We start from the raw sequence: 22,051 nt of genomic DNA, 5'->3' as shown, positions 1-22,051 counted from the left end.
AGGTGTGATGGATGCAGGGACAAAAAGGGATTGATAGCAAGGAGAAGATTCAGGTTCACTTGTCTTGCTGCCAGCTGTCGTAGCAGACAAACCTTCTTGGTTGAAAGACGGCTGTGGCGGCTGCCCCACACTCTCTTCTGTTGCCAGAGGTGTGGTGCCAGGAAATTTCCACTGCACATGACCAAAGGAAGATACACTGCATTTGTGGCTGCTTTCGTAGTTAAACTAGGCAATATTTAATAGCTCCAGTTTTATTAATCATTAAATTTAACTGATTCTTTGTAGTTGCATCCTTGAAACTGAGCCTATCACCATAGGATGATCTGGCAAATCATATTTATTATATTCAGATTATTTGGGGAATTCAGGCTCTTAGGGAACATAGATTCGTATCAGAGTTATTTGCTGTATGCCAACACAATGCAGACAGCTTATTTCAGCTACTGTCTTGATGAATCTATTTTTTAATAAGTAATTTGTCTTACCAAATGAATAATTTATTTTACCTTTTTTTTTTCCTCATAGACTCTTCACATCTCTAGAGTTCATTATGTAATACCTAATTGTTTCATATTGAGCCTATCACAGAATGTCAGTAAACACGTCAGGTGTCATAACATACTCTCTAATTTTGGAAGGAATTTTGTATGCATAAATCAGGCTTCTCTACACAGGCTCTAACACCATAAAGTACTATTTCTCTCACCTGGTTTTCACCATGAACTATAGTTGATCACTTTGGGGAAAATTCACACACTGACTTGGAACAGTATCAATACAAAAAAAAAGGTATTCCCAGAGCCAGACGGTGATGAGCCTCTTAGCACATGGTGTGCTCAAACAGGGAGTTGAGCTTTGGCACTTGAGTGGCCTGATTTCACTCAGGTATTTTGGGAACACCTAGGCATGTTTTGTCACACTATGACCTTCCACAAACCTCCATTTACTCCCTATCAGGTGTCTCTCAGGGACATCTTTTCTGATGATGGGACAAGCCCAAGCCACAGTCGCTTAAGATCAAAACGGCCCCAGGCACCACGCATGAGAGGGCTGGGCAGGTTTCAGGGCCCTCCTGCCAGGCTCGCAGTACACGGAGGTTGACGGAAAAGGGCGGGCGAGGCTGGAGCCTGGCACAGGCCCCAGTGGGAATGAGCCCCTCCCCTTCGTGGCCTGCACCGGGTCCCGGCCTCGCCACACGCTTTCCACAGCTCCCCTCCCCCGTAACGCGGCTACGGAGACTTCGGTCTGATGTGGCTGCGAGTAATAACCAGGAACCCCACTCCCACTTTCACGTTACGCAGACAAGATGGCCGCCAACTGCGCGGGCGCGGGGCGTGGCCGTTCTCGCGGGGCGTGGCCTCTGTGCGTCTCCCTGGCAACCGAGCTCCCCGCCCCCCCAGCCTCCTCCGGAAGTCCCACCCCCGGCGCGTCGCGGTTGCTAGGAAGCGGTGCCGGAAGGGGCGGGGCGGAGGGCTTGGCCGCGGCCGCGCAGCCGAACCGGAGCCGGAGCCGCCGGCGGGGGCGATGGGAGCGGCCGACGGGGACGGCTGGGCGTGAGGGCGAGCCGCGGCCGCCCCTCCCGCCGGCAGGTGAGCGTGAGGGCGCGGGTTGTGTCGTCACACACACGGCGCGGGCTGCAGCCACCCACCATCAGGGGAGGCTCTCGGCCTCTCTCCCGCTCAAGGCTATCGCGACCCTTCCTGGGAGACGGAGAGGGATGTCATCGTCTCACCCAGGTTACCCTTGCGGGCCCGCTTTTGGAGGGTGCTTGAGAGGGACGGGGGCGAAGCCAGTCCGGGGTGTGCCTCTTCGTGGCGGCTGCCCTGTCGCCACATGGCGCGTCGCCTTGCGTCGCGGTGGGGCGGTGATGGGGGCGCGAGCCCGGCTGCCCACGCGCCTGCCGCCTGGGCTTTGGGGGATCCGCCGCTCCCCCGGGCTCCCCGTTTCCGACGGCTCAGCCGTGCGGCTGCTGGGGCGCCGGCTCATCTTCATCCCTCACGTTTTGGGAATCTCTCTGGAGGGCCTTCCCGGGCCCCTCTGGTGGCACAACCGCATCAGTGAACTGATACCTACAATCAACAGTTATGTTCGCAAATGTTAGGAGCCAATAGAGCTCCCTAGATCAGGAATCCTCATCTGCACGTAGGCACAGGCACCACTTACTTATGCTTATACTTTGCAGCGTGAGTGGTCTGAGGTCCACGTGAGTGGCAGTAAATCACTGGAAGAATGACAGCTGGGAAGCTTTTGGGTTTTACCATCACCTCATAAATTTGTTCCAGGACAAGAGGCCCTTGCCTTGGATTAGGTTACTGCCAGACTTCCTTACCTTTGCCTGCTATTGCTGTGACCAGTAAAGGCAGTGTCTGGGGGAAGCGTCAGGCCTGCTGCGCCTATATTATGTACTTTTTGTCTCCAGAGTAGGAGGTCTGGTGCTCTGAGAAGGATTTGACTTACTGTACCATTACCCTACCATATGTGGGCTAGAGCTGTGTTATACAGCTCTTCTTTGATGTTTACAGAAGTTTGAATGTGTGGGTATCTCATGCAGTCTCATCAGGTTATCTAGAATACCTAATCGCAGATCAGAGGATTCCTATAGAAAATTATATTGTATTTAAATTGTATTATTGAAAATTAGCAAGTTTTTGGTACAACTTAATATGAGGGTTTTTTTAATGACTCCTTGTTTGTGGGTTTCAGTAATCAAATTACACAAAATTAGAAGAGTTTATTTACAGGTCACATAAACCAAGGACTAATTTTCAGTCTGCTGTTGTATTGCTATCTTTTCAATCCTCCTGTAGCAGGATGGATCTGAAAGGACTAAAGTTCCCAAAACAGAAAAAAAATGACACTCCTGTAATTTTTATTTGTGGTAGAAGTTATCTCCAATTTCTAGCTTTGGTTTAGTTTTAACTCACCTTCCTGTGGGTGAGTCTTCTGTTGAATTGTCCCTGGCTTCTGAAATCAAACAGTGCAGTCTCTGGGAGACAGAGAGCATAATTAGTCATGGAGCAGTCCCCTTGCTAATACAAAAACCACTTGCTGGATCAGTACATGCAGTCTTTCAGGGTTCCTTGCCATAGGATATGTAGCTTGCATTGAAATATTTTTGTAAAATATCTTGTAGAAAAGATGCTGTGACAGCTGTTGCATCCCAGGGTAGGAATAAGGTTGCAGCATTAGAAGTGTTGGCAAAGTAGCCCTGCGTCTCTTAATCTTTGCCAGGCAGCAGCTACGTGCTATTGTAAAGACAGGTGCAGACAACTGCATTTGTCTGATGCAATGTTTCTGGAAGAACAAGCCCTGAGGGCAGATGTAGCTTTTGTGCCAAGGATACTGGAATGAGACAAGCTTGGGAAGTAGGGACCAAAATCAGTTGGGTGACAGAGAAACAGGTATAGCATTGGGGTTGGATGTTGGTAAATCTAATTGGGTAGCTTGGAGATGTGGAAGACAGGCTTAAGGCCTTGTGAAAAATTTTACAGTGTGTTTGGTTAATGCCATTGTAGCATTGCTGTGGTTTAACTCAGCAGGCAGCTAAACACCACACTGCCATTTGCTCACTCCCCCTCAGTGGGATGGTGGAGAGAATAATTAAAAAATTAAAAAAGCAAACCCCGTGGGTTAAGATAAAGACAGTTTAACAGAACAGAATGGAAAAATAATAATAATAGAATATGCAAGAACAAGATGCGCAATGCAGTTTCTCGTCACCTGCTGACTGATGGCCAGCCAGTTTCTGAGCAGTGGACCCCTGGCTAACTTTCTGCCTAGTTTATATGCTGCCCTTGACATTGTAGGTTATAGAATACCCTTTTGGTCAATTGGGTTTAGCTGTCCTGGGTGTGTCCCCTACAGGCTTCTTGTCCAGTCCCAGCTTCCTCACTGGCAGGGCACGAGAACCTGAAAAGTCTTTTGATTTATTGTGAGCACTGCTTAGCAACAACTAAATCATCAGTGTGTTATTGTTATACTAAATCAAAAACACAGCACCTTACCAGATATTAGGAAGAAAATTAATTCAATCCCAGCTGGAACCAGGGCAATACCCACCCCTTATTCCATACCATCTACATAGTGTACATGTCCCACACTTCCAATACATTCAATTTAATCACAACTACCTTTCCTGTCTTTTATATAAACACACAGATATCATTCCCTTAGTCTATAGGCCATCCCTCTAAAATGTATGTTGAGTTCATTTAGTGTGTGACTTTGGGCTCTCATCTGTCTCAACAGTCCTTCAAGGCAAGAGAAATGGTGTGTGATGGTAGATTGTTGCATGCTGAAGCTGGTTTTAGTTCCATCACCTCTGTGCTTATCTGGTTCTATCATCACTGCACTTTGCTCAATTTCATCAAAATTCATTCTTCATTAATCTGAGTGATTCTTACTGCAATACCATTGATGTGGCATATAGCAACCGTCGTAGTGATGACATACAGTATTATATAGCATTTAACATCATACAATTCAAATAATTGGCTATTCTCACCCAAAATCAAATCCTATTAAGGTACACATCAGACTTCCACATCCTTCCACATCAACCACCAAGTACACCCAGGTCCTTGAGCAAAAGGAACTCCATGGATGGGTTTACGTTTGCCAGAGGCAGGAATAGCCAGACTGTCTTCCCCAGCATATTTTTTTATGTGCACTGCAGGGCCTTTATCCCCTTCTACAGTACATAAAAAATTTTGATTGGGCAGGGCCGGTTTGACTGACAAATACTCTAGTGTTGACTAACCAGGTGGCTTTCTCTAAATGTGTATCCCAATGTTTGAATGTTCCAGCACCCATTGCTCTCAGTGTAGTCTTTAACAGTCCATTGTACCATTCAGTTTTACCAGAGGCTGGTGCATGATAGGGGATGTGATGTACACACTCAGTGCCATGCTCTTTGGCCCAAGTGTCTATGAGGTTGTTTCAGAAATTAGTCCTGTTATCTGACTCAGCTCTTTATGGGGTGCCATGTCACCATAGGACTTGCTTCTCAAGGTCCAGGATAGTCTTCCAAGCAGTGGCATGAGGCACGGTGTATGTTTCCAACCCTCTGTTGGTTGCTTCCTACACTGTAAGCACATAGCACTTGCTGTGATTGTTGGTGGGAGTGTGATATAGTCAATCTGCCAGGCCTCGCCATATTTATATTTCGGCCATCATCCTCCATACCATAGAGGTTTTAACTGCTTGGCTTTTTGATTGCAGCATGTTTCACATTTGCAGATAACCTGTGTGATAGTATCCATGGGCAAGTCCACCCCTTGATCCTGAACCCATCTGTATGTTGCATCTTTTCCTTGATGGCCTGAGCTGTCATGGGCTCACTGTTTTGATGTTCTTCAGTGGCCCAACTCTTGGCTACGTGAGCATCTAAGTGACATACTTTTGCAACCAGATTCTCTAGCTGGGCAGCGATATCTTGCCACAGTGGGGCAAGAAAAAATGGGTTTGCCTCTGCGCTGCCAGTTTCTCAGCTTCCGTTGCTGTAGCCACCCCCACAGGGCATTTTCCACCATCCATGAGTCAATATAGAAATAGAGCGCTGGTCATTTTTCTTGTTCACTGATGTCTAAAGCCAGCTGTCTGGCTTTCATCTCTGCAGACTGACTTGATTTACCGTCTCCTTCAGTGTTTTTAGCAAGCTGTTATATAGGATTCTATACAGCAGCCTTCCACTTCCATTGCTTTCCCACAATACAACAGGACCCATCAGTGAACAGGGCATATCGCTTCTCATTTTCTGGTAATTTCATACACGGTGGGGCCTCTTCAGCACACGTCACCTCCTCTTCTGGTGGTATTCCAAAATCTTTGCCTTCTGCCCAGTCCACAATCACTTCCAAAATCTCTGGGCAATTGGGGTTTTCTCTTCAAGCCCATTGTGTGATCAGTGTGACTCACTTACTCCACGTGGCATCAGTTGCATGATGAGTAGAGGGGACCCTCCCTTTCAACATCCAGCTCAGTGCCAGTAGTTGAGGTGCCAGGAGTAGCTGTGCTTCAGTACCAGCCACTTCAGAAGCAGCTCAAACCCCTTCATATGCTGCCAATATCTCCTTTTCAGTTGGAGTGTAGCAGGCCTCAGATCCTCTGTATCCCCAACTCCAAAACCCCAGGGATCAACATGAGTCTTCTCTGGTATTTTCTGCCAGAGGCTCAAGGTAGGCCCATTCTTCTTGGTTGCGGTGTAGAGCACGTTTTTAACACCTTGTCCTGACTGGACTGGCCCAAGAGCTACTGCATGGGCTATCTCCTGCTTAATTTGTTCAAAAGCTTGTCTCTGCTCAGTGCCCCATTTGAAATTGTTCTTTTTCCAGGTCACTTTATAGAGAGGGCTTACAACCAGATTGTAATTTGGAATGTGCATTCTCCAAAAACCCACAATGCCTAAAACTTGTGTTTGTGTTTTGCTAGTTGGTGGAACCATAGCTGTTTTTTTGTTGATCACATCCATTGGGATCTAACAATGTCTGTCTTGCCATTTTATTCCTAAAAACTGCATCTCCTGTGCAGGTCTCTTGACCTTGCTTTGTTTTATGGCAAAAATGGTTTCAGAAGGATTTGAACTATTTTCTTCCCTTTCTCAAAAACTTCTGGTCTGTTGCCCCACAATTATGTCATCAATGTATTGCAGGTGTTCTAGAGCTTCATCCTGTTCCAGTGCAGTCTGGATCAGTCCATGGCAAATGGTAGGGCTGTTTTCATCCCTGGGGCAGTCGATTCCAGGTGTACTGGATGGCCATCCAAGTGAAAGCAAACTGTGACAAGCAGGACAAGCATTTAACACATTTCCTTTTGAAGGGACAATTCTATTCTAAGCTGACTAATCCTTGAACTTTTAAAATCACAACAAGACAGTGTGTGGTACTTGTGAGTCACCGATTGTGAATCATACATCAGTGCAAATAAATGAATTCCTTTGATTAATTTATTTTTGTTTTGGTAGCATCTGGAAGGCTCAGAGAAAGACCATGACCTTGTAGAACTAGATATTGCATAAGCACACACAAAAAGACCCCGAGTCTGCATATACTCTTTTCTATCTATCTTTAAGCTTGATTTCAAATTGTGCTACCAACATGAATAAAAATAAGTGTGCCTAAAACTCTGTAAAATTGAAGTTTAATAGTAAACATTTCTGCCTTGTGGAGTCTGACAGTCTAAATAGACTTGGAAGGAGAAAGTGGGAGTGCTATATAATGTACTATGTCTCTCAGGAGAAGAGAAACCATAGGGGTGTTACCTTGCTAGGAGATGTACAACTCCATTTCTGGTCCTGGAAACTAAAGATCCCTTACATTCCAGTCCAATATCTTAGTTGCAACGATTTTATTAATCACGTTAATTATTTACTTGCATTACTTACATTAACACATCAGTGAAGGTGATATTGAGTTTAAATTGACTTTTCAGTTGAAAATTATATGTAGAGGGAGCAGTAGCTGATGTTACATGTCTCTGTGTAATTCTATCCCACTTCCTTGCATGGATTTTTTGTTCTTGCGAGAGGAGTGTGACAAACAATGGGCTTTTGGATCAAAGAGGTTTTCTTCTGAATCAGAACTTCTCTGCAGTTCATTTCTGTGAAACATGACTGTGAAAATTCACTAGGCTGCGATTTTAAAACTCATTTTTAGAACAAACTGCAGAAAGACTAAACAGCAACGTTGAAACTGCTTATGGGAGCTGCCTGCCCTTGACCTTATCAGTTAGTATCATTTGCTCATTAATATATGTTTTGATAGCGTGCTAAATGGTTGTATATTAATCAGGCCTCTATCCTGGAAGGATGGGCTTCACCGCTTACTTAGAGACTGGGTAAATATGTTATTTGAATAAAATACTGTGTTCTGTCCACATCAACTGGATTGTAAGCTCTAGACTATGTATGCACAAAGGACAACATGCTTCAAATTGTTTTTTGTTCCCCCATCTTCATTGATATTACATTAACACATGATATGAGACACCGTGTCAAGGGGATCTTGCCAAACAACCCTTGTAAAGGGGAGCACAAGCAGGTGAGTTCCTGCTGGTGTTAGAAAAGGTTCAACCTGCCCTTCAGAGAAGCAACACTTGTGGGTGCTGGGCTTGTCCTCACTCCTTCTGTGGTGTATTTGTTGTGCAACCCCACCTCACTAGACTTGGCTGTTGTGCTGGTTTAACTGAAAACAAGTTAATTTTCTTCATGCAGTTAGAAACCTTTCTGGTTTGTAGCTAAGACAGTCATTATTTGAATTTAGTTTGAGAAGAAGAAGATAACACAGCAGGACAGAGTTAATGTTTCTAATTTCTGTGGTCTGAGTTCCAAGGCCTCAGAGCTCTACCCACAGGTGTGAGGCATCGAGGAAGTGGGGCATGGATGGGGCAGAGCATGACTGACAGCCAGACAAATCAATAAGATTGTTCCATCCCATTAATGTCATGCTTCATATTTAAGGACAGCCAACATCTTCCAGCTAGGTTCTTTTGGAGTCAGGGCAGACACCTGTTTGGGGGAGTTCTGTTTGGGAGTTTAGTTCAGCTTTTTTGCTATCCTGCTGTTTACAGGGGCCTCTGGGCCTTTCTGCCTTTTTCCTCTTTTCTCTGGGGGATCAACTGTTCTGGACCAGGTGTTGCTTCCTTGGACTGGCTGCTTGGTGTGGACGGAATTTGTGAGGAATTGCATTGAGTATCTTTTATTTTATACTCTATTTCCATGTTACTATTAGTAGTAGTATATTTGTGTTATTTTATTAAACTGTGTTTATCTCAATCCATGAGTTTCTCCCTTTTGATTCTCTCCCCTATTCAGAGTGGGATGGGGGAGAGTAAACAAGTGGCTATGGTGGTTATATTGCTAGCTTGGGTTAAACCAGGACAGCTGTCTTTCTCAAAGAAAAAGGACAAGGATGTAACACAATATATCAGGGGATGGGCAAAAGTAACTTGAGCCCCCCAGAACACTACAGACATTGATAAGCTGGAGTGAGTTGAGTGGAGGGTTACCAAGATGGTCAGGAAGCTGGAGCGGAGCACTTCTCTGGTGAGGAGAAGCTGGGTCAACTGTGTTTCTTGAGTCTGGGGAAGAGGTGGCTCTGGGGTGACCTAATAGCAGCCTGCCTGTACCTATGAGAGGTTATCAAGAAGATGGACCCAGGCACTTTAGTGTGGGGAATGTGGGTAAGATGAGAGATAACAGGCATAAACTCAAAGAAGAGAACTTCAGAATAGATGGAAAAAATAAATATTAGATAAAACCCCAAACTTTCCCTCATGGGGCAAGTCAAGCAGTGAGACAGGATGCCCAGAGAAGCTGTGCATCTTTGGAAGTTTTTCAAAACATGGCTGGATAAAGCTCTGAGTGACCTCGTCTAACCTCATAGCTAACACTGTGTTGAGCAGGAGGCTGGACAGGAGACCTCCTGCGGTCCCTTCCAACAGGAATGGTGTGTGATCCTAGCAGAAAAGGCTCATGTAGACAAGTGAGATATCTAATGTAGAAAGTGACGCCTAGGTGTCATTAACTGAAATGCAGCTTATAAGGACTGTTTTACCAGCCTAATGTTTGGGGAAATTCTACTGTCAGGGATTTAATTATATCAGTTTATCCTACCCTCCACCTAGAACAGAAGGCAAAATCATGGCTGCATGAAATACAGGGAAGACAACACAAGACTGGTAATGTTACTTTGGTTCCTTAATTGCAGTATAGCAAATTGTGCTTCTTGACAGAGCATGTAAGGGATTTCCCTTGGAATTGTTTTTTGCCTACAGTCACTAAGTGAGCCATATGAACTTCAAAAAAGATACATGCATATAAGTCTTGGAAGTGATAAATAATAACATGTTTGTGCTCTGTGCTTGGTTCTGTAAACATTACCCTATAAGTGTACGATAGCGATTTCTGTCATTAGTGTATTTAAAGGGAGGCATGAATTGTGTACCCATTCATAAAAGGTGGATAGGCTGGGGAGCATGAAAGATCCTTGTAACTAGTGTTCTTCTTTGTAGTTGACCAGTTGGCAAATGTAGAGTTTCAGACTGAACCCAAGATGTTATTTTCCTTGTTTTTTAAATTAATTTACCGCTTCTGGCTTACTTCAGTTAAAGTGCTTTCCGGATGCCCCTTTTCTTCCCCTTTGTCTTTCCTGGTTTCTGTTCTTCTCCATTTTCAACTACACATATTTAAACTTTTATTTTCTAACAGGTTGATTCTGCTTTAGGATAATGGCAGGAAAAGTAAAGTGGGTAACTGACATAGAAAAATCTGTTCTAATAAACAACTTTGAAAAAAGAGGCTGGATTCAGGTGGCAGAAAATGAAGACTGGAATTTTTATTGGTGAGTACACTAAAAGTACCAATCTGTAAATTTGTGAAGTGTTTTAATAACTTAATACCATTAGTAATATAACAGAATGCATGTTTAAAAATACAAGATGCAGAAATTAGCATTAATTTGCTGCAGTGCTGCTAAGAGTGAAACATTATTTCATTGCTTCTGTAATTGCTTGTGCTGTTGCTGGTCTTCTGTGCAGATTTGCACTGGTAGATTCCTGTATCTGTGCAGACCTGCTAAAATAATTTGTGTTCCTCCAGGCAGAAGGTCCCATCTGCATTAATCCATTCCCATGGTACTGATCTCATGTATCTTTGCATTTTGCCAAAGGTTTTGTCAGGAAGTGGAAAGTCACTGACCTAGCAAGATACCAATCACTTCTGGGAATATCAATTGTAAAAAGCCCAAGGGAAAGGCTATGCTCAGTGGTTTTTGTTTTGAAATGTGATACCTCATTTTATTCAATTTTTTTGTTCACAGTAACAAGAATTTTTCCTTCACTGCTATAGGGGATTTGTGGCCTGAGGGGAATCTTTGAATGTACCTTTTTCCAAAATTTCTGATAATATAATGTAAGCAAAGCAATCCAAGAATACACAGTTCCAATATAGGATAAAATACTCTTTTGTCCATGTAGCGGAGGCTTGCCCTTTTAGCAGAGTCCAGGCTCCTGTAATAAAGGCCTTGAGAACTGTACTTACCTTGTTCTTCATGATAATGATTTATATGCAGACTAATTATTCAACATTTCAATACTGAGAGTGAATGTGAAATTAAATCACGATAATGGTGAAAGGAGGATTGTAAATAATCTATCTGCTTATTTGGCGTTTGTCTAATATAAGACTGTGAAATGCTGTCCTAGAATGCAGTAATCTATTAATTGGCAGAAACAATACTCTTTAAGTAAACCAAACAATTTGTATTGTCCCTTTCAAATACGACAGAATGGTGGTTTATGCTGCCAAATGTACCCTTTGTGAACCACTTATTTCAATGGGTAGGAATCTAGTAATCTGCTCATGGCTTTGGAATGTGGTTGGGGGGGAGCGGTGGTGAAACAGAGAAGTCATGGAAACTGTTGTGTGCCTGGTAGTTTTGTTTTGGTTTTGCCTTTCTTTTTTATTCTTCTGGAAGTTATAATGTAGCAGACTGGCATTCAGGAAATATTCTTAAATTTCCAATGTGAGACATCTAATACAGAAAATTTTAATTATCGATGGCCCTGTTCTTATCTTTTGTGAAAAATGAAGTAGATAAGTGGTTTCATGACTCTGTCACTGCAGCCCTGTGATCTGGCACTTACAGATGTTTTTAGCAAGATCTCTGAATCACTGCTTTCAATTCTTAAAGTGCTTCAATGCTTGAAGTCCTTTATAGTCAGAATAGCAAGGTAGTCAGTAGGAGGTTGGTTTTGTGGCTTTTTTTTAATGAGGAAAACTGGTTTTCCAGAGAGTGAAGTAATAGATTTAGAAAGATGCTTCTGTCACTTTTGGGGGCATATCAGTAATTTTTAAGCCCTGCGACAGGTTGACCTGACTGTCAATTAGCCAGAGTTCAGTAAGGTCAGGTTGTCATCTTTCCTCACTGTCTCCTCCTATTTCAGTAGTAGTAAAGGGATAAAACCTCTGGCAGGATTTCATTGGTTTTGCTAGTAGAGGTTCAGGATATGTTGGATTGTCACTGCTGCAAAATGTTATATTATAAACAGAAATGGGAGAACAAAGATGAAGTGAATGTAACAAACAAACAAAACCTGACTTTGTCCTCCTGGGTTGTGTTTCTTGGGAGAAATCATTTGGTATCTGTCTTTGCTTTCAGGATGAGCGTACAAACAATCAGAAATGTTTTCAGTGTGGAGACTGGTTACCGCCTCTCTGATGACCAAATTGTCAATCATTTCCCAAACCACTATGAACTGACCAGAAAAGATTTGATGGTAAAGAATATCAAGCGATATAGGAAAGAACTTGAGAAAGAAGGAAGTCCTCTTGCCGAAAAGGATGAAAATGGGAAATATATTTATTTAGGTATGTGGTTCTCATTATCAGCATTAAGCTCTTTTCCTCTGTGGTCAGTAAACTGGAATTGAGGCTTTTCTGTGCATAAAGTGCACTGAACCTCTGAAGTGTTAGGACATTAAAGTGACTTTAAATCTGTCCCTGTCAATTAAATAAAGTGCACTTTATCCTGAAATTGTTTACTGTATTTTGCAAACCTAACAGCCTTCTTTCTCTGTCTTCTTTTCCATTTCCCTCCCCTCAAATCTGCCATTAGAGCATAAGGAAGCACAAGAATAAGGAAACTGATATAAATGGTAGTAGTGAGCATTTCATATGAAATACTAGATTTTCAAAGCTTTTCACAAACCTTGCTTTGAAGTATAATGGCTAATATTTTACAAATTGAGAGGAATAGAGGGGATGGCATGCATTTGGGATCTTTGTTGAAGTTAGAGACAAAACAGGAATACAAGATTGAATATTTCTCTTTCCCTGTCATATTACCACAGCGCTAAGGCCCAATTCCTTCACTGTGTACTTGCTAATATTTACCGATATTCAAGGAGGAGCACAGATCCAGTTTGTACACAGGCAAGTTGTATTTAGACTTAAGTTTGTAAGTAATAAGGTCCTTCAAAAACATTGTCTGAAAATCTTATAGTGGAACAAAACCAAGTAAACTTCTGCAGAAACACTCTAGACAGAACTGAATGAACAAACACTTCAGAGGAGAAATTTGGGGGAAGTTGAAGAACAAGTAATGACTACTAGAAAATAAAACCAAAACGGAAAAACAGACAGAAAAATACCCCAAACCCTCAAACCAAATCAGCAATAGATCAGGAATGAGGAGACTAAAGTTGTGTTGGAGGTCAGAAAGCATCAGAGTGAAACAGAGGTGTGAATATGTTGAGTTCATTTACATCTTGGGAAAGTGAAATGAGAGCACTGCTCATCTGTGTAAGAAGCCGTTCTGTATGGAAGCAAGTGAGGATAATCTGATAGCAAAGAGGGAGAGATGCTTTTCGTTAGATTTCAGTGAGCATAGTGAGCAAATAAGAATGACTAGTGGGAGTTACATGGAAATGAAAATTACCACATCCAAAGGGGAAGCAACATCAACACTCACATTTTTGCATGCACAGAGGATGATAAGGTGGTTAGCAGCATGCTAAAAGCTGACACAGGGAATTGAGAGAATTTTATAAAGTGAAGTTGGAATGGTATATAATACTCTAATTTCACAGCATATAAGCAGAAGAAAAAAATTGATTCATGTGAATTGAAATATTTTAATCTGAGGTTAGCAACATGCAATAGTTTGCAATTGTTTGTTTAAGTAAAAACTACAAACTAAAATGTAAATGAGATTAAAAGCATCATGAGTCTTGATGAAGGTGGATCATGCCAAACTGGAAAACTGAAAAGACATATATATATTTTTTTAATATATATGTATCAATAGCCTGATCAGATAGTGTGTTTAATTGTGTACTTTTTTTTTCTCCTTAACTCAGATTTTGTTCCTGTTACTTTTATGCTTCCTGCTGATTATAATCTCTTTGTTGAAGAATTCAGAAAAAATCCCTCCAGCACTTGGATTATGAAACCTTGTGGCAAAGCTCAAGGAAAAGGAATATTTCTAATCAATAAACTCTCTCAAATTAAAAAGTGGTCTCGAGATAGCAAAACATCTTCGTAAGTTCTTAAAACCCAAACCTTGTTTTGTACTTTTTATAATCAGGTGAACCACATCAACATATTAATTGTCTGATGCATGGGAAAAGTATTCCATTATTATTGCTTTATCGTTATATAGTTAGTTTTGCATGTAATCTCAGTTGTTATCTGACTTCCTCTTTCAAACAGGTTTTAATATGATTTGTTTTGGTATGAGGAGGTACAAAGCACTGTTCAATTAGCTATTCTTTATAAAAATGCTTTCAGTGTTGCTGGGAAAAAATTGCACAAAAATAAATTGTTCTGCTTGGTATTATTAAATAACAGCAATTTCAATAATTATTTTATTTAATATGTATTAATTCACTTTTAAAATTAGTACAAAGGAAGACTGCATTTATATGAAATAAATACATTATCCATTTGGAACACAAAATAATAGACCTCAAATGATTGAAACAGGTTAGCAATCTATGTTTTTTTGCTGTCTAGTAAATGTTTTGATGACACAACTAATACAAACTTTTTAGTGTTGTGAAGTGACTGGCTGAATATCACTTGAGTCTTTTTTCCTATTTGACTTGGAATCTGAAGAATGTAACAGTCTGAAAGTCATCCTAGCTTTTCACAGTGGTTTGCAGTTGCACACCAAGCATAAACATTCTGGCATTATAAGGCCTTGACTAAGGAAGATAATGTAATATACACTCTTTACTTGTCTGAACCATGCCAAGCCCTAAATGCTCTTCAAGGAAAAGACTGGCTTGTAGAGCTGCGTTCTGAATGGCTCAGTCAGCTGCCTTGTTTACTTCAAAAATGAGTTTAAATGGTTAATTGATCTTGGTCATCTGTTTAGCATTTAAACCTTTTTTTTTAGTATATAGTGCCTGATGCCAAGTGTGTATTGTTAACAACTTCAACTTTGTGTATAATCTTGGCAAAAGATGCAAGATTCCAGTCAATCAAAAATTTACAGACTGCTTCAAAAGAAGAAAAAGACTTAGCAGATTATAATCTTTGCAGTTGTCACGTTCTGAAACATGATCTGTCTTTTTCAGGTTTGTATCTCAGTCTTCCAAAGAAGCCTATGTGATTTCACTCTATATCAACAATCCATTACTTATTGGTGGAAAGAAATTTGATCTTCGTCTCTATGTTTTAGTGTCTACCTATCGTCCACTGAGATGTTACATGTAAGATTGTATATATTTGCATTTTGTTTTGAGACAATGTTTAATGTAGTCAAAATTACGTTATGTTTGTTGTGCAGAGAAGTTTAACATGTACGTAGTCTCCTAGGATGCTCCTTTCCTTATTTCTTTTTGGGGTTTAACACATTTTAATGACTTTTTGCATTTAAGGTATAAACTTGGATTTTGCCGGTTTTGCACAGTAAAGTATACACCAAGTACAAGTGAATTGGATAACATGTTTGTACATCTTACAAATGTTGCCATTCAGAAACATGGGGTAAGTGTACTGAGCTCTTAGGTGCTCTTTTGTAGCAAGACTGATTTTCTCAAATTGTCCCAAAAACTTGGAATAAAAAGTTTTTATTTGTCATGTTCTTCGTCATCTTGCAATTAAAATACTTCAATTGAACTTGCAAATAAATAAATTTCAGAAGACTGCAGATCGAAAGTATGCAAGATAATGAGCTGCAGCTCTGTGATAGATAATGATATCTTCAGTATTGACTTCCAGTAGTTGAAAGCAGGATTTTTTTTCAAGTCTCCTGTCATTTAAATGCTAATATGCTCACTTAGCAATTGATTCCGTGAGCAGTAGAATTAATGAAGCCTGGTTCCTGTGGATTTGTATTTTATAATAGCACTTTAATATCATGTTCCAGATCTCCTCTTCCCTGTCTCTCTCCCATGCAGTTAATTCAGCTTTCCTATTTCCAGCACTTATTCATCACAGTACTTTCCAGCTTCTTCCTGTGTCCCCCCCACTGTCCCCTTTCTTCTCTGGGTAAGGAAGGGAATGTGCAGTTGTGAGCTTGGAGATAAGTGTTTGCTCCCTGGCCAGCTGATGGCTTCCTCTTGGGTGGACAAAGATGGAGTTCTGCCTGCGAAACAGTTCTGTCTTGTAATTTCCCATTGATATTCATAGAACATGTGGAAACCTGGTAGCTTTGACAGCACTTCCCTATGTCAAAACAGGCCAAAATTCACCAGTGGGAGGAAAAGCTAGTGGGTCAGGGGTGACATGAACAGATGGGCATACAGTATCGCTGCCCAAGCCTTGTTTCTTCAGGGAATCCACTTGATGATGATGGCTGTCCCTTTTGCGTTTTTAGCGGATGTCTGTGATTTATAAAACATGCCTCTGTTATAGTAATTAAAACTCTATTGTCGCACTTCCTAATTTCATAGGTTTTGTTTTCAGGTTATGGAAAATAAATGTATGTGTGCATACACGCACACATACACTCATGCATATACATTTCACATGTGTATACACATACACTCACACACAAGATACAATCTTTAATTGCAACCTCGCTGAATGTGACTTGTCTGTTATTGTTCTGTAAGATGTGTGGCATAGCAGAACTGTTTTTATCTGAATATTCCTGTAACAACAATGTGAATCATAAATGTTACTTATGGTGGTAGTTATAAACCAGAGTAAATGTGAAAATATGGCATTTTTCAATGCTATAAGCATTGTCTTGCTGATTTGTGAAGTGCTTCAAACACGTGGTTTGACAGGGCACACTGAGAATGTGTTGTGATGAAAGCATAGCCCATACAACTTAGAGCATAAATCATGGTGCTGTTGTGAGTGGCAGTGAACAAGTGAGGCATGTGATATGTTGCCTATCCCATTTCTATGCACCCTTTCATCTTGTCTACCAGTTGAAGTATGGCCTTCAAAATTTATCCCAAATATAAGTAGAAGTGAAAGTACTGGTGAGGTCACACTTTGAGAGAAGAAAGGACAACAGAAATGGGTATAAAAGTAACAGCTTAAAAATGTGCAATCATTACCAGAGCATTTGAAAAACTTTTCAGAAATTCTGAACCACTAATATCTGTTGAGTTTTGCAGAAAGAAGTGAGAAAAGTTTAATGTAAAGCCACTCTATACATCTTATTTTTCCTTCTGGTTTAAACATGTTTGTAACTTCAGAAGCAGTTCGGCTGTATGGTTTTAGAAGAATCTAATTTGAACTGTCAAGTGCTTTATCAAAATTACACTGAAGTCGAAAAAACTCTTTAATTCTAGCTATCAGTCTCTACTTTAAGCCCTATGTGAACTGTAGAGTTTCAGTGTGTTTGTACCCTACAAGCTCATAGGAAAACACCCCCGATTTGAAAAGTGCACAATTCAGTATCAGGGAGAGGGAAAGGCTAAAATGAAGGAAGGAGAGTACATCAGTATACTCATCATAATGTTTGTGCTGGAAAATACAGTTCTGAGTCATTATTCAGTGCATGTGTAATACAAACAAAACAACAGTAATTCTTCTGCTTAATTATTTTCAGTTAGTGATCGTCTATGTAGCCTGCAATATTCTACTTTAAAAATTTTAATTAAACAGCTGTGATTGTGTAAAGCTCTATCCTGTTGCAATCTATTTTGATTTGGGTACTTGTTCTGAAATGCAAAGAAGGCTGGAACTTTGATCTCCGTTCTCTTGCTGGAATCTGGTCTCAAGACATTTTTCCATGCAGCAAATCCTGAGAACCATGTTTCAAATCTGTATTTGTACAGTCCAATTTTCCAAATTTATTAAGGGGGAGCTGCAAAAAAAAAAGCCTAAAAATAGATAGAGGCTTCTCTGACCTTGTCTTAGAGGATGATAGACTTCATTCCTCTGAGAACTTTTTTCTGCTTTGTTCATCCTGTGTTTTATAATGTAGCAGGCATAGTCATTATTTCTTAGAAATGCTCTGAGGAGAATCTTTATAAAGAGACAAAGTATTTGTCCTGAGAGTTCCTCAAGGGCTGAAGCTGTGTCTTTCCATCAGTAAGAAAAGCCTCAGTTTGCTAAGAGAAACTAGTGCAGAGCCCTGATAGCCTCTGAAAAGACAAATATAAGGTAACTCATTTTTTTCTGTTGTTCTGTTTCAGTAGCACTTAGTGTTTTCTCTATATAAAAATACAGAATTACTTTTAAAATCAACCTTTAAAAATAATTCAGATGTCATTTCACTGTCTTCTTGAGAATAACTGTTGTCAGTAGCACCATTAGGAAGACACTGTGTTTGCCTCTTGGGAAACAGACAAGTCGCGTTTTAAATGAATAAGCACAGACAAGCACTTTCCCATGTGTCATTGTAGAACAGCTAACTTCAGTGAAATTTAGCTATTGCTCACCTAGTTATTTCTCCCTTACTCCCAGAGGAGGGAAAAGTTCAATTATTTCCTTCCACATTTTAGAACTAGTATTTCCCAATTATAACTTATGTTTTACTATGAAACTGTCAAAGTATATTTGTTTTTTTTTCTTCTAGGAAAGGTTTATTACTTGATTTGAAATGTGTGAGATATACATATACAAAGATAATAAAAACAGTTGTTTATATAGGCAACAGTTCAAAGTAAAGCTGAAGTCTTCATGAAGCTGTAAAGTAGAGTAAAAGCAATTTGCGGAGGTTTTTTTTAGAGCAATACTTGTATATAAGTATTAGTGGCCTTTTTGTGTGAATGAAACAAAACTGCTGGACAACCTCAAATTCTTAGACTTTATTAACTGCTTAACTCTTTAGGATGATTACAATCATATCCACGGAGGCAAGTGGACAGTGAGTAACTTACGCCTTTATCTGGAGAGTACCCGTGGAAAGGAAGTCACAAACAAATTATTTGATGAAATTCACTGGATAATTGTGCAGTCACTGAAGGCTGTTGCGGTGAGTACTGTTCCTGGAATACTGCCAGTGACAGCGTTACAGTTGCAGACTTCTCAGAACCGTGAAAGCAAGTTTGCCATCAAAACCCCTACAGTCTATTTACTGCTATTTGAGTGATGGTTGTTGATGCTGATTTCTGCAATTCTGTTATCTCTTGACTTCTCTGAGTGAACTTGAGTCTTGGGTGGGTGGGTGAGCTATCTGTGCATATTGAAGAAGTGAATGAATGTCTTCCCTTGAGGGCTCTGTGAACTATTTGATACTGCCCTTGTGAATAGTATTAAGCTCTGCCAAGGCCCATGATGTCATTTCAGCAATAACAACTGTGTCAAAGAAAAAATAGCTCTGGAGGACAATTTATCAAAGAAAACATAAGGGTATCAGTTCAGCAGAGTTACATAACTTACTTTCAGCTCTTTTATACAAGAGTCATGTAGTTATCATGACTCTCATTAAAAAAAAAAAAAAGTAGCGATCAGTCCTCTGCTTGCATGACTTTATAGTGTTTGGGTAATATCCTGTATTTACATTAGAGAGCAGGTATCACTCCATGGGTCAGCTGGGGTAACTGAAGAGCTCACTGGTGCCAAGGACTGTCCTGTTCCCAAGTGCACGGTCCTGTAATCTCTTTTGGGTTGGTCCTGGCACCATTGTGAGCTGAATCAGCTCACTCACCCAACTGACAATTACTGCCTTGCTTTATTGATGGGTTAGTATTCTGCTAGTGTAATAAGCTGAATCACCTCACTGATGAACACCAGAATCAGCACAAGAAAGAGCGACAAGGGCATGAAGCTAGGAGCAGTGGGAGGGGGGAAAGCATGGCTCAGCTCAGCCTCTGCTCTGCAATCATATTTAAAACCAGATGTGAGAAGAAAAGGAGTTTAATCCAAATGTCAGCAGAACCTTAAAAGAGAAGAGAAAAGAGAATTATTGAGCATGGAAGGTTTTGGTCCTCCGTCTTTCTTATAATGGCAAATGTAATGAGATATGCTTGTTCCTCCTTCCCCCTTTCACTCCCTGAAGAATTGAAAAGCTTTCATTATTAGTCTAGGGGAAAACATCTCACTAACCTGTTACAAAGATTTCTTTTAAAGATCTGATGAGATTTGCATAGAAAAGTTTTTCCATGCATACTGCAAATGTTCAGCAGATGCTGGAAAACTACTGATTCTCTAGAGAATGTGCATCTAAGTAGAACTTGGTCCTCGGTGTCTCTTGACTTTCAGAATCATAGTTGACTTGAGTTAATTATAATTTTAACCTTATCTGGTAATTGTTTGACCTCAAATTTCTGCATAGTTACAGCAGCATAATAAAATAAATGTCTTGGAATAAGTCTTCTTTTTCTGAAGTTTAAAGAATTTATGATTATGTGAAGCTGTGTTACATAAATCTTAAAACTTCCTGATTTCTCCTGATGCATGCAGTCTTTAAATATTGTTATTACTTTTGCAAAATATGAAAACACTTTATTTTCAAACTGGAAACAAAATGGAAAATTAATGTAACTTAGTACTTGGTATTAATGCAGTCATTAACATTGAGATATTTACTTAAAGGCTGGAAAAAAGAGGCAATCCTGAACTTACTAGTTAGCAAGCTTATGTTAGAATTACAACACTGAACACCGTAGTAGAAGATTCGTAATGTAATAGCATGTGATTTATAGCAAATGAAGTGTGTAATCAGGTTACTTAGTAAATTGTTTGTTTTAATACATATTGTTGTCTTTTTTTTTTTTTTTAGCCTGTAATGAATAATGATAAACACTGCTTTGAGTGTTATGGATACGACATAATCATTGATGACAAGCTTAAACCATGGCTAATTGAGGTAAAGTTACATAAAACACAGGAAAAAAACTTCCTTCTCATTTCACAGAATAAAACCAGGTAGATTTCAATGTAGTGTCATGGTTGAGCCCCAGCCAGCAACTAGGACCATCTGGCTGCTCACTCACTCTCCTTCACAGTGGGATGGGGAGGAGAATCAGGAAAGAGAAGGTAAAACTCCTGGGTTGGGATAAAACCAGTTTAACAGACCAGCAAAGTAAGAGGTAAACAACAATAGTAACAATAAAAGAATATACAAAGCAATATAGAATATACAGTGCAATTGCTCACAAACCCAGAAAACTGAGGCCCAGCCTGCTCCTGAGGAGTGATCCCCTGAGCAGTGATCCCATACAGCAAATCCCAGAAGAGCGGAGACTTAGATAGCACTTGGTGCTCAATGTGATCACATCAAACAGCTGGTCCTGGAACGATCTCCAGACAGTAAAACTTGTTCCAGCTATATATGGAGTATGACACCAATGGTAGGGAATATCTCACTGGCCAGCCTGGATGTCAACTGAGGTGCTGTTCTGTTAGGTCCTCCCCCAGCCCCCATGTGTACCCACAGCTGGAAAGCTGAAAAAGTCCCTGGTCTCCCTGGCAACCTGAGTTGTGAGCCCTCACATTCCTTCTATACCAACTCCAAAACACAGCCCAGCTACTGGAAAGTAAAAAAAAAAAAATCAACTCTTTCCCAGCAAAACCAGCACAGTACTCTTTCCGCTTTTAAAACAATCTTTTGTTCCTTAGGTAAGTGGATTTAAAAAAGTGTTGGAAAGTAAAATATGCCATGTGATGACAAGCTATCATGTGCTCATTTCCTGTTTGATATTTGTATTTGTTTGTGGCTTTGTGTTTTGTCGTTTAAATCCGGTGCATCTATACAATTGGACTTCAGACGCAGGTTGAGTGTTAGGAGCCCTATTAGATACTGCATCAGTAGCTGGAAAATTTGCATTGGCTTGATGGAGCATAACATCAAACTTCAGTTTTAAATGCTGTCCTGACCTTAATATTGCAGGTTCAGAGGAAAAGAAAAGGAGTACACATAGGATAACTGGGATATTTGGAAGGCGCTTTTTTTCACCTATATTTCTCTTTAGTGTATTAACTTTGGATCTGTATGTTCAATGTAAATTTTATCCAGCCCTCTTCTTTCTCAGGCTAATTGAAAGTGAAAGATCAAAGGTAAATGGACTTTATTTTTTAAAAAAATCTGTTTATTTTTCTGATACTCTATGATAATTGTGGAACACAAGATACATGTTAAACAAACCCCAGTTTTAGTTAAAACAAGATACAATGTAGTGCTTTGAATAGAGAGCACATATA

General features: G+C 40.4%; 1 protein-coding gene and 1 long non-coding RNA gene across 3 annotated transcripts in view; one reads left to right on the top strand and one right to left on the bottom strand.

Moving 5' to 3' along the window:
* Window positions 1-1,453: 1,453 nt before the first annotated feature.
* The window catches only part of TTLL1 (TTL family tubulin polyglutamylase complex subunit L1), a 24,665-nt gene continuing 4,067 nt past the window's right edge, over window positions 1,454-22,051 (top strand). The window contains exons 1-8 of one of the 2 annotated variants that reach the window (XM_065844814.2): window positions 1,454-1,589; window positions 10,205-10,337; window positions 12,156-12,364; window positions 13,855-14,035; window positions 15,076-15,210; window positions 15,379-15,487; window positions 18,738-18,881; window positions 20,631-20,717. In XM_065844814.2, the coding sequence (XP_065700886.1) occupies window positions 10,225-10,337; window positions 12,156-12,364; window positions 13,855-14,035; window positions 15,076-15,210; window positions 15,379-15,487; window positions 18,738-18,881; window positions 20,631-20,717 (978 nt within the window). In that variant the 5' untranslated portion in view covers window positions 1,454-1,589; window positions 10,205-10,224. Of the gene's footprint in view, window positions 1,590-1,620; window positions 1,737-10,204; window positions 10,338-12,155; window positions 12,365-13,854; window positions 14,036-15,075; window positions 15,211-15,378; window positions 15,488-18,737; window positions 18,882-20,630; window positions 20,718-22,051 lie in introns of those variants that run through there. The other variant, XM_065844823.2, reaches the window with a different exon arrangement.
* Window positions 19,144-22,051, bottom strand: part of LOC139829312 (uncharacterized) — a 14,959-nt gene continuing 12,051 nt past the window's right edge. The window contains exon 3 of the long non-coding RNA XR_011741785.1: window positions 19,144-19,787. This is a non-coding gene — a long non-coding RNA (uncharacterized lncRNA). The remainder of the gene's footprint in view (window positions 19,788-22,051) is intronic.

This window comes from Patagioenas fasciata, chromosome 1, assembly GCF_037038585.1.
Source record: "Patagioenas fasciata isolate bPatFas1 chromosome 1, bPatFas1.hap1, whole genome shotgun sequence".
Taxonomy (NCBI): Eukaryota; Metazoa; Chordata; class Aves; order Columbiformes; family Columbidae; genus Patagioenas; species Patagioenas fasciata.
Note: the sequence above shows the minus strand (reverse complement) of the source record. Positions and strands in the feature narration are given on the sequence as shown.